This window comes from Oncorhynchus gorbuscha, unplaced genomic scaffold, assembly GCF_021184085.1.
Source record: "Oncorhynchus gorbuscha isolate QuinsamMale2020 ecotype Even-year unplaced genomic scaffold, OgorEven_v1.0 Un_scaffold_807, whole genome shotgun sequence".
NCBI lineage: Eukaryota > Metazoa > Chordata > Actinopteri > Salmoniformes > Salmonidae > Oncorhynchus > Oncorhynchus gorbuscha.
In genome coordinates this window covers 230,001-253,764 of record NW_025745817.1, presented here as the reverse complement: position 1 = coordinate 253,764, position 23,764 = coordinate 230,001, and the positions used below count along the sequence as shown (strand labels likewise).

General features: G+C 46.6%; 1 protein-coding gene across 3 annotated transcripts in view; it reads left to right on the top strand.

Annotated features, from left to right (window-relative positions):
* LOC124020305 (cytokine receptor-like factor 3) overlaps positions 1 to 23,764 on the top strand; it is a 33,876-nt gene continuing 10,112 nt past the window's right edge. The window contains exons 1-6 of one of the 3 annotated variants that reach the window (XM_046335656.1): positions 30 to 100; positions 896 to 969; positions 10,896 to 11,032; positions 21,437 to 21,644; positions 22,923 to 23,010; positions 23,305 to 23,482. In XM_046335656.1, coding sequence (XP_046191612.1) covers positions 10,916 to 11,032; positions 21,437 to 21,644; positions 22,923 to 23,010; positions 23,305 to 23,482 — 591 coding nt within the window. In that variant the 5' untranslated portion in view covers positions 30 to 100; positions 896 to 969; positions 10,896 to 10,915. Of the gene's footprint in view, positions 101 to 895; positions 970 to 10,895; positions 11,033 to 21,436; positions 21,645 to 22,922; positions 23,011 to 23,304; positions 23,483 to 23,764 lie in introns of all 3 variants that reach the window. The other 2 variants (XM_046335658.1, XM_046335657.1) reach the window with 2 other exon arrangements.

The following is a 23,764-nucleotide window of genomic DNA, read 5'->3' as shown; positions in this document are numbered from 1 at the left end:
GCAGAATTTTTTTTGTGACTGGCGCAAGAACGTCTTTGCTTTGGTCGGTAGCCGAAACGGCATCGAACTTTAGAATGACCAGAAACTAAGTCCGAATCAGGTAGGATTCGTTATCGCATTATTTAATAGGCTCCATTAAGCTTTTACTAATGTCTTGAATATTACTTTTGATGTACTATGAACTGGCTTACTTGGGTGTTTTCTTTGATATTGTCTGTAAATGTATTGTTTCCTGAGGGTTGGTGAAAGCCAAGCCCTCGATGCTTTACTTTCATTCATCATCAACAATAACCTCAATTGTGTGAAGTGCATATGTATCGATAAAGGCATGTTGGGTGATGACTTCTCGTGAAACGGGGGTGTTTTAGAATTACGGAAGTTGATTTTGAGCGAGTATGGGCATGTTTTTCTGTTGTGCAAAGTTGCGTTGCATCTCCGTGTCATCCGCTCGCTACGTGATAATAATAGTTGCGGTCGAAGCTCCACACTCGTCTTTATTATGTGAGCATCTGTCATAACTTTCCACGTTGAACACACAATGACATAAAATGTCATTACACGTCTGATGTAGGATTCTAGTGATTCTAATGATTGTAGTAGCCTACTGCTGGACATGGTGAAATTAAATGAAAGGTTTAGAAATAACTATCAGAATGGCAGTTGTCCAAAGTGATGAGATTTTGTAGGTTACTAATCAATCAATCCATCAAGTCAATCAAATTTGATTTATAAAGCCCTTTCTTACATTAGCTGATATCTCAAAGTGCTGTACAGAAACCCAGCCTAAAACCCCAAACAGAAAGCAATGCAGATGTAGAAGCACGGTGGCTAGGAATGATTATACTGGATAGTGATTATGGAATAACATTTGTTCCTTTCTTGACTTATCTATCAGTAACACTCGTGGAATTAAAGTGGAGACATGCCAGTAGGACTGTTTCCTAGCAACAGATCAAGACGTATCTATAGGTCAGTGGTCTATGTTCATAGCAAGTCCGAAAGCCAAAACCCACTGTATGGATTTCCGTGCATACGCGAAGTCCTGAAAAACAACGTCTGCGTCCCAAATAGCATCATATTCCCTACATAGTGCATTACTTTTGACCGGGACCGTGGCAGACTTTGTTTCAGCTGGAGTGAGGGTGATTTCATGCTTCACTGACAACATCTTCTCAACAATAGTCTGAGGCTTTCTGGGATCAACATTGTGTGTGTGTGTGTGTGTGTGTGTGTGTGTGTGTGTGTGTGTGTGTGTGTGTGTGTGTGTGTGTGTGTGTGTGTGTGTGTGTGTGTGTGTGTGTGTGTGTGTGTGTGTGTGTGTGTGTGTGTTTATCCATGTGACCTGAATGTTCCTCCCACGCTGGGGGGAATCTGTTATATTGCTCCAAGATTACTGCCTTTAAATCCTGTGTGTGTGGAGGGAGGGAGGGGGTCTAGTCTTAGAAGTGGGGCATACACATTCACATCACACTATCTCTGTCACACACACTATCTCTGTCACACACACTATCTCTGTCACATGTAAATGCATGTGACAGAGATGAGAGAGATCAGAGCCAATAGGGATCAGACCCAACAGTAGTGCACTACATAGTGACTAGGGTTCTATTTGTGATGTAGCCAGTGTGTTCAGGCAGGAGGCCCGGTCTGAATCTAGGTCACCACCACCACCAGCATCATCAGCAGCGGCAGCAGCATCACATAGACAACACTGTAGCATACACCTCTAACACACACGCACACACACGCCTATACCCACATTCGTACACACTCAAGCGAACACACACAAAGTTCTCCATCTTTCTAGTCCCAACATCGGTGCTAACTCAGTCCTAACCACCGTTCCCTCTAAACTGAGCGCGGCGCGCAGTGGCCTGAGAAGCACAAGATTGAACTTTACTCAACTTCCTGGAGTGTGTTCGTTCCCTGTTAGTTAACACCAATCTACATTTCCCTTTACTGTGGCGACAGTGGCTCATTTCAATGCAAACATACCTGAAACAAAACTACCTATGCAAGAGATTTTTGTTGAAGGCACAACGCGTCACAGTAGGATTCTATTGAGCACGACTCAGCCCGTACTCTACACAGATTGGTGGGGCACAACCAATCAGAACTGCCGTTAGGCCTATATGCAAATAGATCATTGCCATATATGGATCTGTGCCATTTACTTTAAACTGGACTGTGTTTACAGCTGTGGCATCACTGACATCGCTCGTCCCAAGTATTTATACGCTCTTAATTCCATTCCTTTACTGAGATTTGTGTGTATATGTTGTGAAATTGTTAGATATTACTTGCACTGTCGGAGCTAGGAAACGCAAGCATTTCGCTGCACCCGCAATAACATCTGCTGAACACGTGTATGTGACCAATAACATTTGACTTGATAGTGAGTAGATGTGCTTGTTTTGAGATCGAATCAAGAGCAGCATGTAGCCACGTGTCCACATTTTAGTTCATATCCTTTACTAGACAGTGAGTTATTAGCCCAGTTATAGATCATTAGTAGTCAGTAGTAGGGGAGTGATTGCTTCCTCTACAAGAGCACAAAACATTTCTAGACAGTGAGTTATTAGCCCAGTTATAGATCATTAGTAGTCAGTAGTAGGGGAGTGATTGCTTCCTCTACAAGAGCACAAAACATTTCTAGACAGTGAGTTATTAGCCCAGTTATAGATCATTAGTAGTCAGTAGTAGGGGAGTGATTGCTTCCTCTACAAGAGCACAAAACATTTCTAGACAAACAGGTCAGATAAAGAGCTTTCCTTTGTCTTTAAAGGGACAGTGTTGTATTTTGAGACGGGCGTGAATAAACTAAGTAGCCAATAGGCAGAGGGCAGCATCACGTGTCTGATTCTCTGTAATAATGCTATGGGAATAATAATGCATTTTATTTTGTAAAGTGTAAACAACACAACAACATTTTCAGTCACGTCCTTGTCTGAAGGACAAGTAGATAAACAGGTTCATGTCAAACAGGTATGTTGTCGTTTTTCTTTCAAAAGTCTCATGGAATGTCGGCCGACATTGAACACCACACATTGGCTGCTACTGTAGGCTGAATGACAGAACAGCTGTTTACATGTTGAATTGTTATTGGATGCATTTTCTCTATTGTTGTTGATTGGCCACTCTGGTAGGCCACTCTGATAGGCCACTCTGATAGGCCACTCTGATAGGCCACTCTGATAGGCCACTCTGATAGGCCACTCTGATAGGCCACTCTGATAGGCCACTCTGATAGGCCACTCTGGTAGGCCACTCTGGTAGGCCACTCTGGTAGGCCACTCTGGTAGGCCACTCTGGTAGGCCACTCTGGTAGGCCACTCTGGTAGGCCACTCTGGTAGGCCACTCTGGTAGGCCACTCTGGTAGGCCACTCTGGTAGGCCTCTGATAGGCCACTCTGATAGGCCACTCTGATAGGCCACTCTGATAGGCCACTCTGATAGGCCACTCTGATAGGCCACTCTGGTAGGCCACTCTGGTAGGCCACTCTGGTAGGCCTACATTATGATCACAGTAGCCTACTTGACCACTAGAGGTCGACCGATTTAATCGGCATGGCCGATGTAATTAGGGCCGATTTAATTAGGGCCGATTTAATTAGGGCCGATTTTAATTAGGGCCGATTTCAAGTTTTCATAACAATCGTTAAATGGCATTTTTGGACGCCGATTCTGGCCGATTACATTGCAGTCCATGAGGAGACTGAGTGGCAGGCTGACTACCTGTTACACGAGTGCAGCAAGGAGCCAAGGATAAGTTGCTAGCTGGCATTATACTTACCATATAAAAAACAATCTTCACATAATCACTAGTTAACTACACATGGTTGATGATATTACTAGTGTAACTAGCTTGTCCTGTGTTGCATATAATCAATGCGGTGCCTGTTAATTTATCATCGAATCATCGAAGCCTACTTCGCTAAACGGGTGATGATTTAACAAAAGCGCATTCGCGCCAATAGCCAGACCTGCAGAGTTATATTGACTTTTTGACATCACTGGGACACTACTAACACCTTCCTGTTTGGTTTTCATGTTGACAGCACACAGGTACAACAGGAATATATGGAATGGAAAATATCACCTGAATATATTCATTGATATGAATCTGAATATTGTATCTGTGAATATCAAATGTGGTCTGTAGTGGACATTTCCTGTATTTACCAAATCATGAGACCAAACCACCACACAAGTCAGCCTTATCATAAAGTCCATCTTTAATTATTCTGAGCTCCATCACAACCCTGTGACTCTCAGATCAATTCAGTGTCTATAAATGAATTCTCTGAGAGTCCCTTTACACATTGCAACGGAGATACTTTATAGCAAAGACACACATAGCCAGACAGCATTGGCTATAAATTATTGTCCAGCTTTGTCTCCTAAACTATGTTCTTATCTCGCTCTTGGTACCACTCAGGACCATAAAACAAAACCTCATCAACAGACATATATCAAATACACACCTCCTGGACTAGATCACAGAGACTCAGTGACTGGCACACAGACAGTGACTGGCACACAGACAGTGACTGGCACACAGACAGTGACTGGCACACAGACAGTGACTGGCACACAGACAGTGACTGGCACACAGACAGTGACTGGCACACAGACAGTGACTGGCACACAGACAGTGACTGGCACACAGACAGTGACTGGCACACAGACAGTGACTGGCACACAGACAGTGACTGGCACACAGACAGTGACTGGCACACAGACATTGTGGAGCCAAGAGATAATTGGTTCCCCCTCAACCATCCCTTCACATGGTTTAAAAGATATGTTTACATATGAAGACAAGCTTGACCTCTCCCCTCTCTGCGGCCCAAGTAACTGACCCCAGGACAGATAAAGGATAACTGCAAATGGCCACCACTACAGTACAACAAGATACATTCTGATGAGAAGTAACTGACCCCAGAACAGATAAAGGATAACTGCAAATGGCCACCACTACAGTACAACAAGATACATTCTGATGAGAAGTAACTGACCCCAGGACAGATAAAGGATAACTGCAAATGGCCCCCACTACAGTACAACAAGATACATTCTGATGAGAGGTAACTGACCCCAGAACAGATAAAGGATAACTGCAAATGGCCCCCACTATAGTACAACAAGATACATTCTAAATGAGAGGTAACTCACAAGCATATAATGGAAATAAAACATCTCATCTATGTTACCCAACTATTCTGATTCATCCCCAACAGGTCACACAAATGAGGACTTTTTGTTGTTGATTATCTTTAGGAGCCCTGAGAGAGACAGAGACAGTGTGTTATAATCTGTAGGATTCTAGAGACGGTGTGTTATAATCTGTAGGATTCTAGAGACAGTGTGTTATAATCTGTAGGATTCTAGAGACGGTGTGTTATAATCTGTAGGATTCTAGAGACAGGGTGTTATAATCTGTAGGATTCTAGAGACAGTGTGTTATAATCTGTAGGATTCTAGAGACGGTGTGTTATAATCTGTAGGATTCTAGAGACGGTGTGTTATAATCTGTAGGATTCTAGAGACGGTGTGTTATAATCTGTAGGATTCTAGAGACGGTGTGTTATAATCTGTAGGATTCTAGAGACGGTGTGTTATAATCTGTAGGATTCTAGAGACGGGGTGTTATAATCTGTAGGATTCTAGAGACGGGGTGTTATAATCTGTAGGATTCTAGAGACGGGGTGTTATAATCTGTAGGATTCTAGAGACGGTGTGTTATAATCTGTAGGATTCTAGAGACGGTGTGTTATAATCTGTAGGATTCTAGAGACGGTGTGTTATAATCTGTAGGATTCTAGAGACGGTGTGTTATAATCTGTAGGATTCTAGAGACGGTGTGTTATAATCTGTAGGATTCTAGAGACGGTGTGTTATAATCTGTAGGATTCTAGAGACAGTGTGTTATAATCTGTAGGATTCTAGAGACAGTGTGTTATAATCTGTAGGATTCTAGAGACAGTGTGTTATAATCTGTAGGATTCTAGAGACGGTGTGTTATAATCTGTAGGATTCTAGAGACAGTGTGTTATAATCTGTAGGATTCTAGAAAGTCGCTCTGGATAAGAGCGTCTGCTAAATGACTTAAAAGTAATGTAAATGAGAACAGCTACCAACAACAAACCACACCTTTTTAGAAAGCTTTCACTAGTTATTTTCAGTGACAAAGAAGCACATCTCAATATACTCTAGTGTAACTGTGTCTGTGTGGTTCTGTTAGATTGACTGTGTGGTTCTGTTAGATTGACTGTGTGGTTCTGTTAGGTCTACAGTCACAGTCAATCTATCTGTTAGGTCTACAGTCACAGTCAATCTATCTGTTAGGTCTACAGTCACAGTCAATCTATCTGTTAGGTCTACAGTCACAGTCAATCTATCTGTTAGGCCTACAGTCTGTTAGGTCTGTAGATTGAACCAAAGATGTCCACAGGGGGAGATGGAACCACTCTCTGCATCCCAAATGGCACCCTATTCCCTTAAATACTGGACTCTGTTTTACCAGGGGGAGATGGAACCACTCTCTGCATCCCAAATGGCACCCTATTCCCTAAATACTGGACTCTGTTTTACCAGGGGGAGATGGAACCACTCCCTGCATCCCAAATGGCACCCTCTTCCCTAAATACTGGACTCTGTTTTACCAGGGGGAGATGGAACCACTCCCTGCATCCCAAATGGCACCCTATTCCCTAAATACTGGACTCTGTTTTACCAGGGGGAGATGGAACCACTCCCTGCATCCCAAATGGCACCCTATTCCCTAAATACTGGACTCTGTTTTACCAGGGGGAGTTCTTTAAGGGACACACCATGTGTTTTGTTTTATCCGTCTGGAGGGAAACGGGTGGGTTCAGCCCAGTGGGTCATGTGGTTCCACTGGTGTTGTTGTCCTGCAACACTAACTCTGACCCTCCCGGTGTCTGTGTGTGTTTGACAGTCGTACCGTGACCCTTTGAACTCAATCAATCAATCAATCAATCAATGAACCTCCCAGATGTCCTCACCAAGGTGTGTGTTTGGGGGCAGGGTAGGACACATTGTGTACACTGGGATGGCTTCTAGTGAAAACCTGTCCATCTCCTCTTTCTGCCTCTGGTGAAACCAGTCTATATACAGTCTGTGAAACCAGTCTATATACAGTCTGTGTGTGAAACCAGTCTATATACAGTCTGTGTGTGAAACCAGTCTTTATACAGTCTGTGTGTGAAACCAGTCTATATACAGTCTGTGTGTGAAACCAGTCTTTATACAGTCTGTGAAACCAGTCTATATACAGTCTGTGTGTGAAACCAGTCTATATACAGTCTGTGTGTGAAACCAGTCTATATACAGCCTGTGTGTGAAACCAGTCTATATACAGTCTGTGTGTGAAACCAGTCTATATACAGTCTGTGTGTGAAACCAGTCTATATACAGTCTGTGTGAAACCAGTCTGTGTGTGAAACCAGTCTATATACAGTCTGTGTGTGAAACCAGTCTTTATACAGTCTGTGTGTGAAACCAGTCTTTATACAGTCTGTGTGTGAAACCAGTCTATATACAGTCTGTGTGTGAAACCAGTCTATATACAGTCTGTGTGTGAAACCAGTCTATATACAGTCTGTGTGTGAAACCAGTCTATATACAGTCTGTGTGTGAAACCAGTCTATATACAGTCTGTGTGTGAAACCAGTCTATATACAGTCTGTGTGAAACCAGTCTATATACAGTCTGTGTGAAACCAGTCTATATACAGTCTGTGTGAAACCAGTCTATATACAGTCTGTGTGAAACCAGTCTGTGAAACCAGTCTATATACAGTCTATGTGAAACCATTCTATATACAGTCTGTGAAACCAGTCTGTATACAGTCTGTGAAACCAGTCTATATACAGTCTGTGTGTGAAACCAGTCTATATACAGTCTGTGAAACCAGTCTATATACAGTCTGTGTGTGAAACCAGTCTATATACAGTCTGTGTGAAGCCAGTCTTTATACAGTCTGTGTGTGAAACCAGTCTTTATACAGTCTGTGTGAAACCAGTCTTTATACAGTCTGTGTGAAACCAGTCTTTATACAGTCTGTGTGAAACCAGTCTTTATACAGTCTGTGTGTGAAACCAGTCTTTATGCAATACCTTCAGCCAAACTACCTCAGCATGTTCTGGTCTGGTACAGGCTGTACTCTACCTTCAGCCAAACTACCTCAGCATGTTCTGGTCTGGTACAGGCTTCTTCTATCCTGTACCTTCAGATAAACTACCTCAGCATGTTCTGGTCTGGTACAGGCTGTACTCTACCTTCAGACAAACTACCTCAGCATGTTCTGGTCTGGTACAGGCTGTACTCGAACCCATAGCATCAGTAGAGCTCTTTTGTGTCATACCCATGGATTTCTGTTTGTATCTGCTATGAAGTCATCTTGAATGTGAATAGGGACGATCTGCTTGAAGCTGGTTGCTGCTAGTGTCTGGTCTCTGGTTGGCTGGTTGCTGCTAGTGTCTGGTCTCTGGTTGGCTGGTTGCTGCTAGTGTCTGGTCTCTGGTTGGCTGGTTGCTGCTAGTGCCTGGTCTCTGGTTGGCTGGTTGCTGCTAGTGTCTGGTCTCTGGTTGGCTGGTTGCTGCTAGTGTCTGTTTGGCTGGTTGCTGCTAGTGTCTGGTTGGCTGGTTGCTGCTAGTGTCTGGTCTCTGGTTGGCTGGTTGCTGCTAGTGCCTGGTTGGCTGGTTGCTGCTAGTGTCTGGTTGGCTGGTTGCTGCTAGTGTCTGGTTGGCTGGTTGCTGCTAGTGTCTGGTCTCTGGCTGGCTGGTTGCTGCTAGTGTCTGGTCTCTGGCTGGCTGGTTGCTGCTAGTGTCTGGTCTCTGGTTGGCTGGTTGCTGCTAGTGTCTGGTCTCTGGTTGGCTGGTTGCTGCTAGTGTCTGGTTGGCTGGTTGCTGCTAGTGTCTGGTTGGCTGGTTGCTGCTAGTGTCTGGTCTCTGGTTGGCTGGTTGCTGCTAGTGTCTGGTCTCTGGTTGGCGGTTGCTGCTAGTGTCTGGTCTCTGGTTGGCTGGTTGCTGCTAGTGTCTGGTTGGCTGGTTGCTGCTAGTGTCTGGTTGGCTGGTTGCTGCTAGTGTCTGGTCTCTGGTTGGCTGGTTGCTGCTGGTCTCTGGTTGGCTGGTTGCTGCTAGTGTCTGGTCTCTGGTTGGCTGGTTGCTGCTAGTGTCTGGTCTCTGGTTGGCTGGTTGCTGCTAGTGTCTGGTCTCTGGTTGGCTGGTTGCTGCTAGTGTCTGGTTGGCTGGTTGCTGCTAGTGTCTGGTCTCTGGTTGGCTGGTTGCTGCTAGTGTCTGGTCTCTGGTTGGCTGGTTGCTGCTAGTGTCTGGTCTCTGGCTGGCTGGTTGCTGCTAGTGTCTGGTCTCTGGTTGGCTGGTTGCTGCTAGTGTCTGGTCTCTGGTTGGCTGGTTGCTGCTAGTGTCTGGTCTCTGGTTGGCTGGTTGCTGCTAGTGTCTGGTTGGCTGGTTGCTGCTAGTGTCTGGTTGGCTGGTTGCTGCTAGTGTCTGGTTGGCTGGTTGCTGCTAGTGTCTGGTTGGCTGGTTGCTGCTAGTGTCTGGTCTCTGGTTGGCTGGTTGCTGCTAGTGTCTGGTTGGCTGGTTGCTGCTAGTGTCTGGTTGGCTGGTTGCTGCTAGTGTCTGGTTGGCTGGTTGCTGCTAGTGTCTGGTCTGGCTGGCTGGTTGCTGCTAGTGTCTGGTCTCTGGTTGGCTGGTTGCTGCTAGTTGTCTGTCTGGTTGGCTGGTTGCTGCTAGTGTCTGGTTGGCTGGTTGCTGCTAGTGTCTGGTTGGCTGGTTGCTGCTAGTGCCTGGTCTCTGGTTGGCTGGTTTCTGCTAGTGTCTGGTCTCTGGTTGGCTGGTTGCTTTCCTCCAGTTAAAGGGAAGTGGTTTGATCTGTTTTGCACATCATCGTCAGACATCCTCTACTCTCCTCTTATCTCCCCTACTGTCTCTCCTCACTGCTGTCTGGTCTACAAGCTACTGTCTCTCCTCACTGCTGTCTGTCTGGTGTACAAGCTACTGTCTCTCCTCACTGCTGTCTGGTCTACAAGCTACTGTCTCTCCTCACTGCTGTCTGGTCTACAAGCTACTGTCTCTCCTCACTGCTGTCCGTCTGGTCTACAAGCTACTGTCTCTTCTCACTGCAGTCTGTCTGGTCTACAAGCTACTGTCTCTCCTCACTGCTGTCTGGTCTACAAGCTACTGTCTCTCCTCACTGCTGTCTGTCTGGTCTACAAGCTACTGTCTCTCCTCACTGCTGTCTGGTCTACAAGCTACTGTCTCTCCTCACTGCTGTCTGCCTGGTCTACAAGCTACTGTCTCTCCTCACTACTGTCTGTCTGGTCTACAAGCTACTGTCTCTCCTCACTGCTGTCTGCCTGGTCTACAAGCTACTGTCTCCCTTCACTACTGTCTGTCTGGTCTACAAGCTACTGTCTCTCCTCCCTGCTGTCTGGTCTACAAGCTACTGTCTCCCTTCACTGCTGTCTGTCTGGTCTACAAGCTACTGTCTCTTCACTACTGTCTGTCTGGTCTACAAGCTACTGTCTCCCTTCACTACTGTCTGTCTGGTCTACAAGCTACTGTCTCTCCTCACTGCTGTCTGGTCTACAAGCTACTGTCTCTCCTCCCTGCTGTCTGTCTGACCCTCCTTGTTGTAGTACTGTGGTGGTGCAGAGCGTCAAACTGACTTCAGGGGAAATACACACGTTCCAGTCTGAACGCTGTCAGAGTGAAGAGTATCAGACCACAGGGACACGAAGTTACAAACATCCGCTGTGTGTGTGTGTGTGTGTGTGTGTGTGTGTGTGTGTGTGTGTGTGTGTGTGTGTGTGTGTGTGTGTGTGTGTGTGTGTGTGTGTGTGTGTGTAGGAGCCAGGCGGTACAGCAGGATGTCTATAGAAGCTGAGGCGTTACTGCAGGAGGCTAAGGAGAGTATAGAAGCAGCTCAGAATTACAGGAGCGAACTACAACAACGACTACATGGACTCAGCCAAGCACGCAAACAGGTATTAACACAACTACACTGGTCCAACCCGCACGCAAACAGGTATTAACACAACTACACTGGTCCAACCCGCACGCAAACAGGTATTAACACAACTACACTGGTCCAACCCGCACGCAAACAGGTATTAACACAACTACACTGGTCCAACCCGCACGCAAACAGGTATTAACACAACTACACTGGTCTAACCCGCACGCAAACAGGTATTAACACAACTACACTGGTCCAACCCGCACGCAAACAGGTATTAACACAACTACACTGGTCCAACCCGCACGCAAACAGGTATTAACACAACTACACTGGTCTAACCCTCACGCAAACAGGTATTAACACAACTACACTGGTCTAACCCGCACGCAAACAGGTATTAACACAACTACACTGGTCTAACCCGCACGCAAACAGGTATTAACACAACTACACTGGTCTAACCCGCACGCAAACAGGTATTAACACAACTACACTGGTCTAACCCGCACGCAAACAGGTATTAACACAACTACACTGGTCTAACCCGCACGCAAACAGGTATTAACACAACTACACTGGTCTAACCCGCACGCAAACAGGTATTAACACAACTACACTGGTCCAACCCGCACGCAAACAGGTATTAACACAACTACACTGGTCTAACCCTCACGCAAACAGGTATTAACACAACTACACTGGTCTAACCCGCACGCAAACAGGTATCAACACAACTACACTGGTCTAACCCGCACGCAAACAGGTATTAACACAACTACACTGGTCTAACCCGCACGCAAACAGGTATTAACACAACTACACTGGTCTAACCCGCACGCAAACAGGTATTAACACAACTACACTGGTCTAACCCGCACGCAAACAGGTATTAACACAACTACACTGGTCTAACCCGCACGCAAACAGGTATTAACACAACTACACTGGTCCAACCCGCACACAAACAGGTATTAACACAACTACACTGGTCTAACCCTCACGCAAACAGGTATCAACACAACTACACTGGTCTAACCCGCACGCAAACAGGTATCAACACAACTACACTGGTGTAACCCGCACGCAAACAGGTATTAACACAACTACACTGGTCTAACCCGCACGCAAACAGGTATTAACACAACTACACTGGTCTAACCCGCACGCAAACAGGTATTAACACAACTACACTGGTCTAACCCGCACGCAAACAGGTATTAACACAACTACACTGGTCTAACCCGCACGCAAACAGGTATTAACACAACTACACTGGTCTAACCCTCACGCAAACAGGTATTAACACAACTACACTGGTCTAACCCGCACGCAAACAGGTATTAACACAACTACACTGGTGTAACCCGCACGCAAACAGGTATTAACACAACTACACTGGTCTAACCCTCACGCAAACAGGTAACACCACAACTACACTGGTCTAACCCTCACGCAAACAGGTATTAACACAACTACACTGGTCTAACCCGCACGCAAACAGGTATTAACACAACTACACTGGTCTAACCCGCACGCAAACAGGTATTAACACAACTACACTGGTCTAACCCGCACGCAAACAGGTATCAACACAACTACACTGGTCTAACCCTCACGCAAACAGGTAACAACACAACTACACTGGTCTAACCCTCACGCAAACAGGTATTAACACAACTACACTGGTCTAACCCTCACGCAAACAGGTATCAACACAACTACACTGGTCTAACCCTCACGCAAACAGGTATCAACACAACTACACTGGTCTAACCCTCACGCAAACAGGTATTAACACAACTACACTGGTCTAACCCTCACACAAACAGGTAACAGGTATTAACACAACTACACTGGTCCAACCCTCACACAAACAGGTAACACCACAACTACACTGGTCTAACCCTCACGCAAACAGGTAACACCACAACTACACTGGTCTAACCCTCACGCAAACAGGTAACACCACAACTACACTGGTCTAACCCTCACGCAAACAGGTAACACCACAACTACACTGGTCTAACCCTCACGCAAACAGGTAACAACACAACTACACTGGTCTAACCCTCACGCAAACAGGTAACACCACAACTACACTGGTCCAACCCTCACGCAAACAGGTATCAACACAACTACACTGGTCCAACCCGCACGCAAACAGGTATTAACACAACTACACTGGTCCAACCCTCACGCAAACAGGTAACACCACAACTACACTGGTCCAACCCTCACGCAAACAGGTAACACCACAACTACACTGGTCCAACCCGCACGCAAACAGGTATTAACACAACTACACTGGTGTAACCCGCACGCAAACAGGTATTAACACAACTACACTGGTCCAACCCGCACGCAAACAGGTATTAACACAACTACACTGGTCCAACCCGCACGCAAACAGGTATTAACACAACTACACTGGTGTAACCCTCACGCAAACAGGTATTAACACAACTACACTGGTCTAACCCTCACGCAAACAGGTAACAACAGAACTACACTGGTCCAACCCGCACGCAAACAGGTATTAACACAACTTCACTGGTCCAACCCTCAGGCAAACAGGTAGTAGCACAACTACACTGGTCTAACCCTCACACAAACAGGTAACAACACAACTACACTGGTCTAACCCTCACGCAAACAGGTAACAACTACACTGGTCTAACCCTCACGCAAACAGGTAACAGGTATTAACACAACTACACTGGTCTAACCCTCACGCAAACAGGTAACAACACAACTACACTGGTCCAACCCGCACGCAAACAGGTAACAGGTATTAACACAACTACACTGGTCCTACCCTCAGGCAAACAGGTATCAACACAACTACACTGGTCCAACCCTCATTCAGATTACAGGTCGACCTACGGCATGGCCGATTAATTAGCTCCGATTTCAAGTTTTCATAACAATCGGTAATCTGCATTTTTGGACGCCGATTCTGGCCGATTACATTGCAATGGGGCAGCAGCGTAGCCTAGTGGTTAGAGAGTTGGACTCGTAACCGGAAGGTTGCAAGTTCAAACCCCTGAGCTGACAAAGTACAAATCTGTCGCTCTGCTCCCGAACAGGCAGTTAACCCCACTGTTCCCAGGCCGTCATTGAAAATAAAAATGTGTTCTTAACTGACTTGCCTGGTTAAATAAAGGTAAAATAAAAAAATACAATCCATGAGAGGCCTGAGTGGCAGGCTGACTACCGAGTGCAGCAAGGAGCCAAGGTAAGTTGCTAGCTAGCATTAAACTTATCTTATAAAAATCAATCTTCGCAGAATCACTAGTTAACTACACATGGTTGATGATATTACTAGTCTAACTAGCTTGTCCTGTGTTTCATATAATCAATGTGGTGCCTGTTAATTTATCATCAAATCACAGCCGACTTCGCCAAACAGGTGATGATTTAACAAAAGCACAATCGTTGCACGCATGTCCCTAACTATAAACATAAGTGCCTTTCTTAAAATCAATACACAGAAGTATATTGTTTTAAACCTGCATATTTAGTAAAAATACATTAATGTTAGCAGGCAATATTAATATTAAATTGTCACTTCTCTTGCGTTCAGTGCAAGCAGAGTCAGGGTTTATGCAATAGTTTGGGCAGCCTGGCTCGTTGCAAACTAATTTGCCAGCATTGTACATAATTATGACATAACATTGAAGGTTGCACAATGTAACAGTAATATTTAGACTTGTAGATGCCACCCGTTAGATAAAATACGGAACGGTTCCGTATTTCACTGAAAGAATAAACGTTTTGTTTTCGAAATGATCGTTTCCAGATTCGACCATATTAATGACCTAAGGCTCGTATTTCTGTGTGTTATTATGTTATAATTAAGTCTATGATTTGATATTTGATAGAGCAGTCTGACTGAGCGGTGGTAGGCAGCAGCAGGCTCGTAATCATTCATTCAAACAGCACTTTACTGCTGTTTATGACTTCAAGCCTATCAACTCCCGAGATTAGACTGGCAATACTATAGTGCCTATAAGAACATCCAATAGTCAAAGGTATATGAAATAGAAATGGTATAGAGAGAAATAGTCTTATAATTCCTGTAATAACTACAACCTAAAACTTCTTACCTGGGAATATTGAACCACCAGCTTTCATATGTTCTCATGTTCTGAGCAAGGAACTGAAACGTTAGCTTTTTTACATGGCACATATTGCACTTTTACTTTCTTCTCCAACACTGTGTTTTTTTGCATTATTTAAACCAAATTTAACATGTTTCATTATTTATGTGAGACTAAATAGATTTTATTGATGTATTATATTAAGTTAAAATAAAAGTGTTTAATTGTGCTTTCAGTATTGTTGTAATTGTCGTTATTACAATTGGCCGATTAATAGGTATTGGCTTTTTTTGGTCCTCCAATAATCTGTATCGGCGTTGAAAAATCATAATCGGTCAACTTCTAGTTGATTTGGTAAATATAAAGATAAATCAATGAGCTGAATAATCAGGGCCGGAACTAAAGACTGCACAGCCGAGACCAGAACCATTCATCTAGTATCAGGAAGATGTTACAGCCTCCCTCCCTCCCTCTCCCTCTCCCTCTCCCTCTCCCCCTCTCCCTCTCCCTCTCCCTCTCCCTCTCCCTCTCCCTCTCCCTCTCCCTCCCCCCCCCTCCCTCCCTCTCCTCCCCTTCCTCCCTCTTCCCTCCCCCTCCCTCCCTCTCCACCCTCCCTCCCCCCCCTCCTCCCCCTCCTCCCTCCCTCCCTCCTCCTCCTCCCCCCTCCCTCCTACTCCCTCTCCCCCTCCTCCCACTACCCCCTCTCCCTCCTCCTCCCTCTCCCCTCCCCCTCCTCCCTCCCTCTCCCCCTCCTCCCCCTCTCCCCCTCCCCCCTCCCCCTCCCCCTCCTCCCCCTCCTCCCCTCCCTCCCCTCTCCTCCCTCTCCTCTCCCCCTCTCCCTCAGGCTAATTGTAAATGATGTTGTTATTTCCTGCTCCTCTAAAAGTAAAACAGAGAAAGAGAGGTATATGAAAAGAGAGAGAGAGACAAACACGACTCATTGGCCAAACCGGAGGCGGAGTCGTCCAACTCCCGAACTTAAAAGCACATTCTATTGAAAACAGGCTGTTTAGTTCAGGTGAGGACTTCATCTGCGTCTGTAACATCCATCCATCTGGCGACAGATCAGAATGGTCTAAAATCCTGATTAAAACCAAGATGTCTCTGTTCCCCCCCCCCACCAGAGAGATGTTTCCATCCAGCTGACGCGTTGCAGGTGAAAGGCAGTGTGTGATGACGTAGTATGTGTATAAAACAACTACTTCTGTGGTTCAATTCCCATCTAGTGAATAGGGGGTGTAACGGTACACGTATTGGCGCTGATCCCGCTCAGTACGGGGCCCTCGGTTCGGTCTGCACTGTGAAACCCGGAACACATTAAATCTAGATATATTTTTTTAAATACATCTTAGGTCTATAGGCTGTAGGTCTCTGCCTCTTGAGTAAAATCTGAGCTAAAAAACATTCCAGGCTATTCCGTAAATTAAAAAAAAAAAAAGAGTCTATTGTGATCAACATTCAAATGTTAATTGGTTCATTTCAAACTTGTCCTTTTGTGAGGCGTAGCTGGGAACTAGTTGTGTATGATGGCGAGTGGTGGGGCTTCAATAAACCAGGGGAATTCTCCATCCTTTAAGTCTACATTTTGGCTTCCCAGTAAATTACAATTTAAAAAAAATTTTTTTTTAAACTTTATTTAACTAGGCAAGTCAGTTAAGAACAAATTCTTATTTTCAATGACGGCCTAGGAACAGTGGGTTAACTGCCTGATTTGTACCTTGTCAGCTCGGGGGTTTGAACTTGCAACCTTCCGGTTACTAGTCCAACTCTCTAACCACTTGGCTACGCTGCCGCCCCAATGGCGATGGACAGAGAGTTGTGGCTGAAACCTTCCCCGTACTGTCACCACTGCTCAGCCAGACTTGTCACAGACTCCAGTCACCCAAGTTATAGATTGTTTTCTGTGCTACCGGAGCGCCAAGTCTTGGAACAAAAGGCTCCTCAACAGCTTCTACCCCCCAAGCCATTAAACTGCTGAACAGCTTCTACCCCCCAAGCCATTAGACTGCTGAACAGCTTTTACCCCCAAGCCATAAGACTGCTGAACAGCTTCTACCCCCAAGCCATAAGACTGCTGAACAGCTTCTACCCCCCAAGCCATTAGACTGCTGAACAGCTTCTACCCCCAAGCCATAAGACTGCTGAACAGCTTCTACCCCCAAGCCATAAGACTGCTGAACAGCTTCTACCCCCAAGCCATAAGACTGCTGAACAGCTTCTACCCCCAAGCCATCAGACTGCTGAACAGCTTCTACCCCCAAGCCATTAGACTGCTGAACAGCTTCTACCCCCAAGCCATCAGACTGCTGAACAGCTTCTACCCCCAAGCCATTAGACTGCTGAACAGCTTCTACCCCCAAGCCATTAGACTGCTGAACAGCTTCTACCCCCAAGCCATCAGACTGCTGAACAGCTTCTACCCCCAAGCCATAAGACTGCTGAACAGCTTCTACCCCCAAGCCATCAGACTGCTGAACAGCTTCTACCCCCAAAGCCATAAGACTCCTGAACAGCTTCTACCCCCAAGCCATAAGACTGCTGAACAGCTTCTACCCCCAAGCCATTAGACTGCTGAACAGCTTCTACCCCCAAGCCATAAATAATAATAATAATATATGCTATTTAGCAGACGCTTTTATCCAAAGCGACTTACAGTCATGTGTGCAGACTGCTGAACAGCTTCTACCCCCCAAGCCATTAGACTGCTGAACAGCTTCTACCCCCAAGCCATTAGACTGCTGAACAGCTTCTACCCCCAAGCCTACCCCCAAGCCATAAGACTACTGAACAGCTTCTACCCCCAAGCCATTAGACTGCTGAACAGCTTCTACCCCCAAGCCATTAGACTGCTGAACAGCTTCTACCCCCAAGCCATTAGACTGCTGAACAGCTTCTACCCCCAAGCCATTAGACTGCTGAACAGCTTCTACCCCCAAGCCATTAGACTGCTGAACAGCTTCTACCCCCAAGCCATTAGACTGCTGAACAGCTTCTACCCCCAAGCCATTAGACTGCTGAACAGCTTCTACCCCCAAGCCTTTAGACTGCTGAACAGCTAATCAAATGGCTACCTGGACTATTTACATTGACCCCTCCCTCTTGTACACTGCTGCTACTCGCAGTTTATTATCTATGCATAGTCACTTCACCCCTACCTACATGTACAAATTACCTCAACCAACCTGTATATAGCCTCCACACTGACTCAGTACTGGTACCCCCTGTATATAGCCTCCACACTGACTCGGTACCGGTACCCTCTGTATATAACCTCTACACTGACTCAGTACTTACGAACTTCACCCTCTCGCAAGCATTTCAGCAAACGGGTAGTACCCGCTCTATATAACCAAGAGAACGGGTAGTACCCGCTCTATATAACCAAGAGAACGGGTAGTACCCCTCTATATAACCAAGAGAACGGGTAGTACCCCTCTATATAACCAAGAGAACGGGTAGTACCCCTCTATATAACCAAGAGAACGGGTAGTACCCCTCTATATAACCAAGAGAACGGGTAGTACCCCTCTATATAACCAAGAGAACGGGTAGTACCCCCTCTATATAACCAAGAGAACGGGTAGTACCCCTCTATATAACCAAGAGAACGGGTAGTACCCCTCTATATAACCGAGAGAACGGGTAGTACCCCTCTATATAACCGAGAGAACGGGTAGTACCCCCTCTGAATAACCGAGAGAACGCCAAAGTTATCAATTAATTGAAACTGACACTTATCTACAGACTGGTTCTGTTCTGCTGCTCTCTGGGCCCACTGTTCCCACCCCATTATCTGGCACACATCTCTCTCCTTTCCCAGCTGTAGAGTCCAGTTTTGGGCCATTTTTCCCATAACCCCCCTCTTCCCCAGGGATGAGTCATCATCACTGTAATATGAGACGAGGCAGGCAGGAAAAGCTGCTCTGTCACACACACAGATTACCAGGATGGTGTGACGTCCATGAGCAGTGTGTGTGCCTTAGATATTTCTGTCTTCTGGAAGAGAGGGAGTCAAAACATCCTGTAGCTCTCTCTCTCTGGTCTCTCTCTCTCTCTCTCTGGTCTCTCTCTCTCTCTCTCTGGTCTCTCTCTCTCTCTCTGGTCTCTCTCTCTCTCTGGTCTCTCTCTTTCTCTCTCTGGTCTCTCTCTCTCTCTGGTCTCTCTCTCTCTGGTCTCTCTCTTTCTGGTCTCTCTCTTTCTGGTCTGTCTCTCTCTCTCTCTCTCTGGTCTCTCTCTCTCTCCCTCTGGTCTCTCTCTCTCTCTCTCTGGTCTCTCTCTCTCTCTCTGGTCTCTCTCTTTCTCTCTCTGGTCTCTCTCTCTCTCTGGTCTCTCTCTTTCTCTCTCTGGTCTCTCTCTCTCTCTCTCTCTCTCTCTCTCTCTTTCTGGTCTCTCTCTTTCTGGTCTGTCTCTCTCTCTCTCTCTCTGGTCTGTCTCTCTCTCTCTCTCTCTGGTCTCTCTCTCTCTCTCTGGTCTCTCTCTCTCTCTCTGGTCTCTCTCTTTCTCTCTCTGGTCTCTCTCTTTCTCTCTCTGGTCTCTCTCTCTCTCTGGTCTCTCTCTCTCTCTGGTCTCTCTCTTTCTGGTCTCTCTCTCTCTCTGGTCTGTCTCTCTCTCTCTGGTCTGGTCTGTCTCTCTCTCTCTGGTCTCTCTGGTCTCTCTCTCTCTCTCTCTCTGGTCTCTCTCTCTCCCTCTGGTCTCTCTCTCTCCCTCTGGTCTCTCTCTCTCCCTCTGGTCTCTCTCTCTCCCTCTGGTCTCTCTCTCTCCCTCTGGTATCTCGCTCTCTCTCTGGTATCTCGCTCTCTCTGGTATCTCGCTCTCTCTAACTCCTCTCTCTCTCATACCTCTTATCTCTCTCTCCCCAGCCTGTATGCCCTCTACTCCCAGTGGACATGTCATTGTATTCCAGATGACAATATTAGCTTTCCCATCTTTCACCGTCCCAAAATATACATGATCTTTGGCCACATCCCAAATTGCACCCTATCCCCTCCATAGTGAACTACCTTTGGGTCCTGGTCAAAATGAGTTCACTATATAGAGAATAGGCTGCCATTTGAGATACTGCCCTTATCTCCACAAAACTGATAGACACCAGGAAGTGATGCAATGGCTCCAGTGAGGCATTTCCTGTGTCCTGCTGTCCAAACACACTGATCTCTGATAGTGTTCTATGTAGGTCTTTCCATCCTCATCCAACTATTATTTTCTCTTGTTTATCAGTGCAGCTCCTCTGCTCTTCTGTTTCCTTCTCTCTCTCTCTCTCTCACTGGTCTCTCTCGCTCACTGGTCTCTCTCTCGCTCACTGGTCTCTCTCTCGCTCACTGGTCTCTCTCTCGCTCACTGGTCTCTCTCTCTCTGGTCTCTCTCTGGTCTCTCTCTCTCTCTGGTCTCTCTCTCTCTCTCTGGTCTCTCTCTCTCTCTCTGGTCTCTCTCTCTCCCTCTCTGGTCTCTCTCTCTCCCTCTCTGGTCTCTCTCTCTCTCCCTCTCTGGTCTCTCTCTGGTCTCTCTCTCTGGTCTCTCTCTCTCTCTGGTCTCTCTCTCTCTGGTCTCTCTCTCTGGTCTCTCTCTCTCTCTGGTCTCTCTCTCTCTGGTCTCTCTCTCTCTCTGGTCTCTCTCTCTCTGGTATCTCTCATAGTCAGAGTCATAGTGAGAGGAGGACTGTCAGTCAGTGGGTGTGTCCCAAAAAGCTCCCTATATAGTGCACTACTTTTGACCAGAGCTCTATTGGCCCTTCCTCCCTTGAGGTCCCCTCCACTCCATGAGCACCAGTGCACTATAAAGACACTAAGGGTGCCATTTGGGACTGAGACAGTCTGGTAGATTCATAATGACAGGAGTTCAGCTCAGCATGTCTGTTAAGAGGAACTGAAACAGAGACTAAGTTTCACTGCAAACAACTAACCACCAGCTTCCTGTTCCGTTGGGGGACTGGTTACGATTTGGAAACAGTGCGTTTTAGCATTTTTGGTACAAAGTTAGCATTTCAATTGAACCTCTTCCCCCCCTCTCTCTCCTCTCTCTTCCTCTCCTCTCTCTCCCCCTCCTCTCTCTTCCTCTCTCTCTCCCTCCCTCTCTCCCTCCCTCTCTCCCTCCTCTCTTTCTCTCTCTCTCTCCTCCTCTCCTCTCTTTCTCTCTCTCTCCCTCCTCTCCTCTCTCCTCTCTCTCTCCCTCCCTCCCTCTCCCTCCTCTCCTCTCTTCTCTCTCTCTCCTCCCCTCTCTCTCTCTCCCCCTCCTCTCTCTCCCCTCCTCTCCTCTCTCTCCCTCCTCTCTCTCTTCCTCCTCCCCTCTCTCTCCCCCCCCTCCTCCCTCTTCCTCTACTCTCGCTCCTCCAGGTACGAGGCAGCTCGTCTCAGGCCAGAGAGGGGTTGAAGCGTCATTTCTCAGAGCTCCAGACGGCTGTGACCCGCCTCCTGACGGAGCGTCTGAGCGTGCTCCTTAGCGAGGTGGATGTCATCGAGCAGGACAGCGTTCGACCGCTGGACGACTGCCAGAAACTCATCGAACACGGAGTCAACACTGCAGACGAGCTGCTCCGAGAGGGTGAGGTATAGATAGACGGAGGGACGCATGGTTCAAATCCCGGAGCCCTTGAGCAAGGCACTTAACAAGGTGACCCTGGCCGTGGCCCCGCTCCCTGAGACTGTCTCAGGGGGAGTAGGGATATGCAAATTACACATGTCCCTTACACACTGTGTGTAACAGGACTAATATAATAATATAATCACCTCTCAAATTATTATGACTCTTACACACCATCAGAATCATGTTTCTCCTGTCCTCCTCTTCCTCCTCAGTACCATCAGAATCATGTTTCTCCTCCTCTTCCTCCTTCTCAGTACCATCAGAATCATGTTTCTCCTCCTCTTCCTCCTCCTCCTCCTCCTCCTCAGTACCATCAGAATCATGTTTCTCCTCCTCTTCCTCCTTCTCAGTACCATCAGAATCATGTTTCTCCTCCTCTTCCTCCTCCTCCTCCTCCTCCTCCTCCTCCTCCTCCTCCTCCTCAGTACCATCAGAATCATGTTTCTCCTCCTCTTCCTCCTGTTCCTCCTCAGTACCGTCAGAATCATGTTTCTCCTCCTCTTCCTCCTGTTCCTCCTCAGTACCGTCAGAATCATGTTTCTCCTCCTCTTCTTCCTCCTCCTCAGTACCATCAGAATCATGTTTCTCCTCCTCTTCCTCCTCCTCCTCAGTACCATCAGAATCATGTTTCTCCTCCTCTTCCTCCTCCTCCTCAGTACTATCAGAATCATGTTTCTCCTCCTCTTCTTCCTCCTCCTCAGTACCATCAGAATCATTTTTCTCCTCCTCTTCCTCCTCCTCCTCCTCAGTACCATCAGAATCATGTTTCTCCTCCTCTTCCTCCTCCTCCTCCTCCTCAGTACCATCAGAATCATGTTTCTCCTGTCCTCCTCCCCCTCAGTACCATCAGAATCATGTTTCTCCTCCTCTTCCTCCTCAGTACCATCAGAATCATGTTTCTCCTCCTCCTCCTCCTCCTCCTCCTCCTCAGTACTGTCAGAATCATGTTTCTCCTCCTCCTCCTCAGTACCATCCGAATCATGTTTCTCCTCCTCCTCCTCAGTACCATCAGAATCATGTTTCTCCTGTCCTCTTCCTCCTCCTCCTCAGTACCATCAGAATCATGTTTCTCCTCCTCCTCCTCAGTACCGTCAGAATCATGTTTCTCCTCCTCCTCCTCAGTACCGTCAGAATCATGTTTCTCCTGTCCTCTTCCTCCTCAGTGATCTCCTATTTAATGATTCATACTGTAATTAAACACTGATTAAAGGTTTTAATCCCTCCCCCTGTCTCCAGGTGAGGTAGCTATCCGTTGTGGTCTGGGGGAGAAGGAGGACCTGCTGGGGTGTTTCACCAAGAAGGCCCTTCAGATCCATCTGGACAGGTGAAGGAGAGAGAGGGAGTTGTCGTACTCTCTTTCACTATGTCATAACTTTAAGACGACAATGTAAAGGTTAACTCGGTGTGTGTGTGTGTGTGTGTGTGTGTGTTTATTTTAACTGTGTGTGTGTTTATTTGAACCGTGTGTGTGTGTGTGTTTATTTGAACCGTGTGTGTGTGTGTGTGTGTGTGTGTGTGTGTGTGTGTGTGTGTGTGTGTGTGTGTGTGTGTGTGTGTGTGTGTGTGTGTGTGTGTGTGTGTGTGTGTGTGTGTGTGTGTGTGTGTGTGTGTGTTTCAGCCTCCCGGAGGTACCAGTGTTAGTAGACGTGCCGTGTGTGTCTGCCCAGCTGGATGACTCTCTGCTGTACGCGGTGAGAGACAGAGTGTCACGACACGGATCAGTCTCTTCACACCCTCCAGTCCAGATAGAGGAGCTCCAGGAGAGACCTGGCAGTGTGTTAGTACGCTGGTGTAAGGTGAGGACACACACACTCTACAGGTGTTTTCACACTGATATTAACTAACTAGTACACTGTACTGTGGGGGTGTGTGTTTCATAACATCTCTGTCTGTGTCTCTCTGTGTTTCTCTGTCTCTGTGTCTCTCTCTGTTTCTCTCTGTGTCTCTCTGTGTCTCTCTCTCTCTCTCTCTGTGTCTCTCTCTCTCTGTGTCTCTCTGTGTCTCTCTGTTTCTTTGTGTCTCTCTCTGTGTCTGTGTGTCTCTCTGTGTCTGTGTGTCTCTCTGTGTCTGTGTGTCTC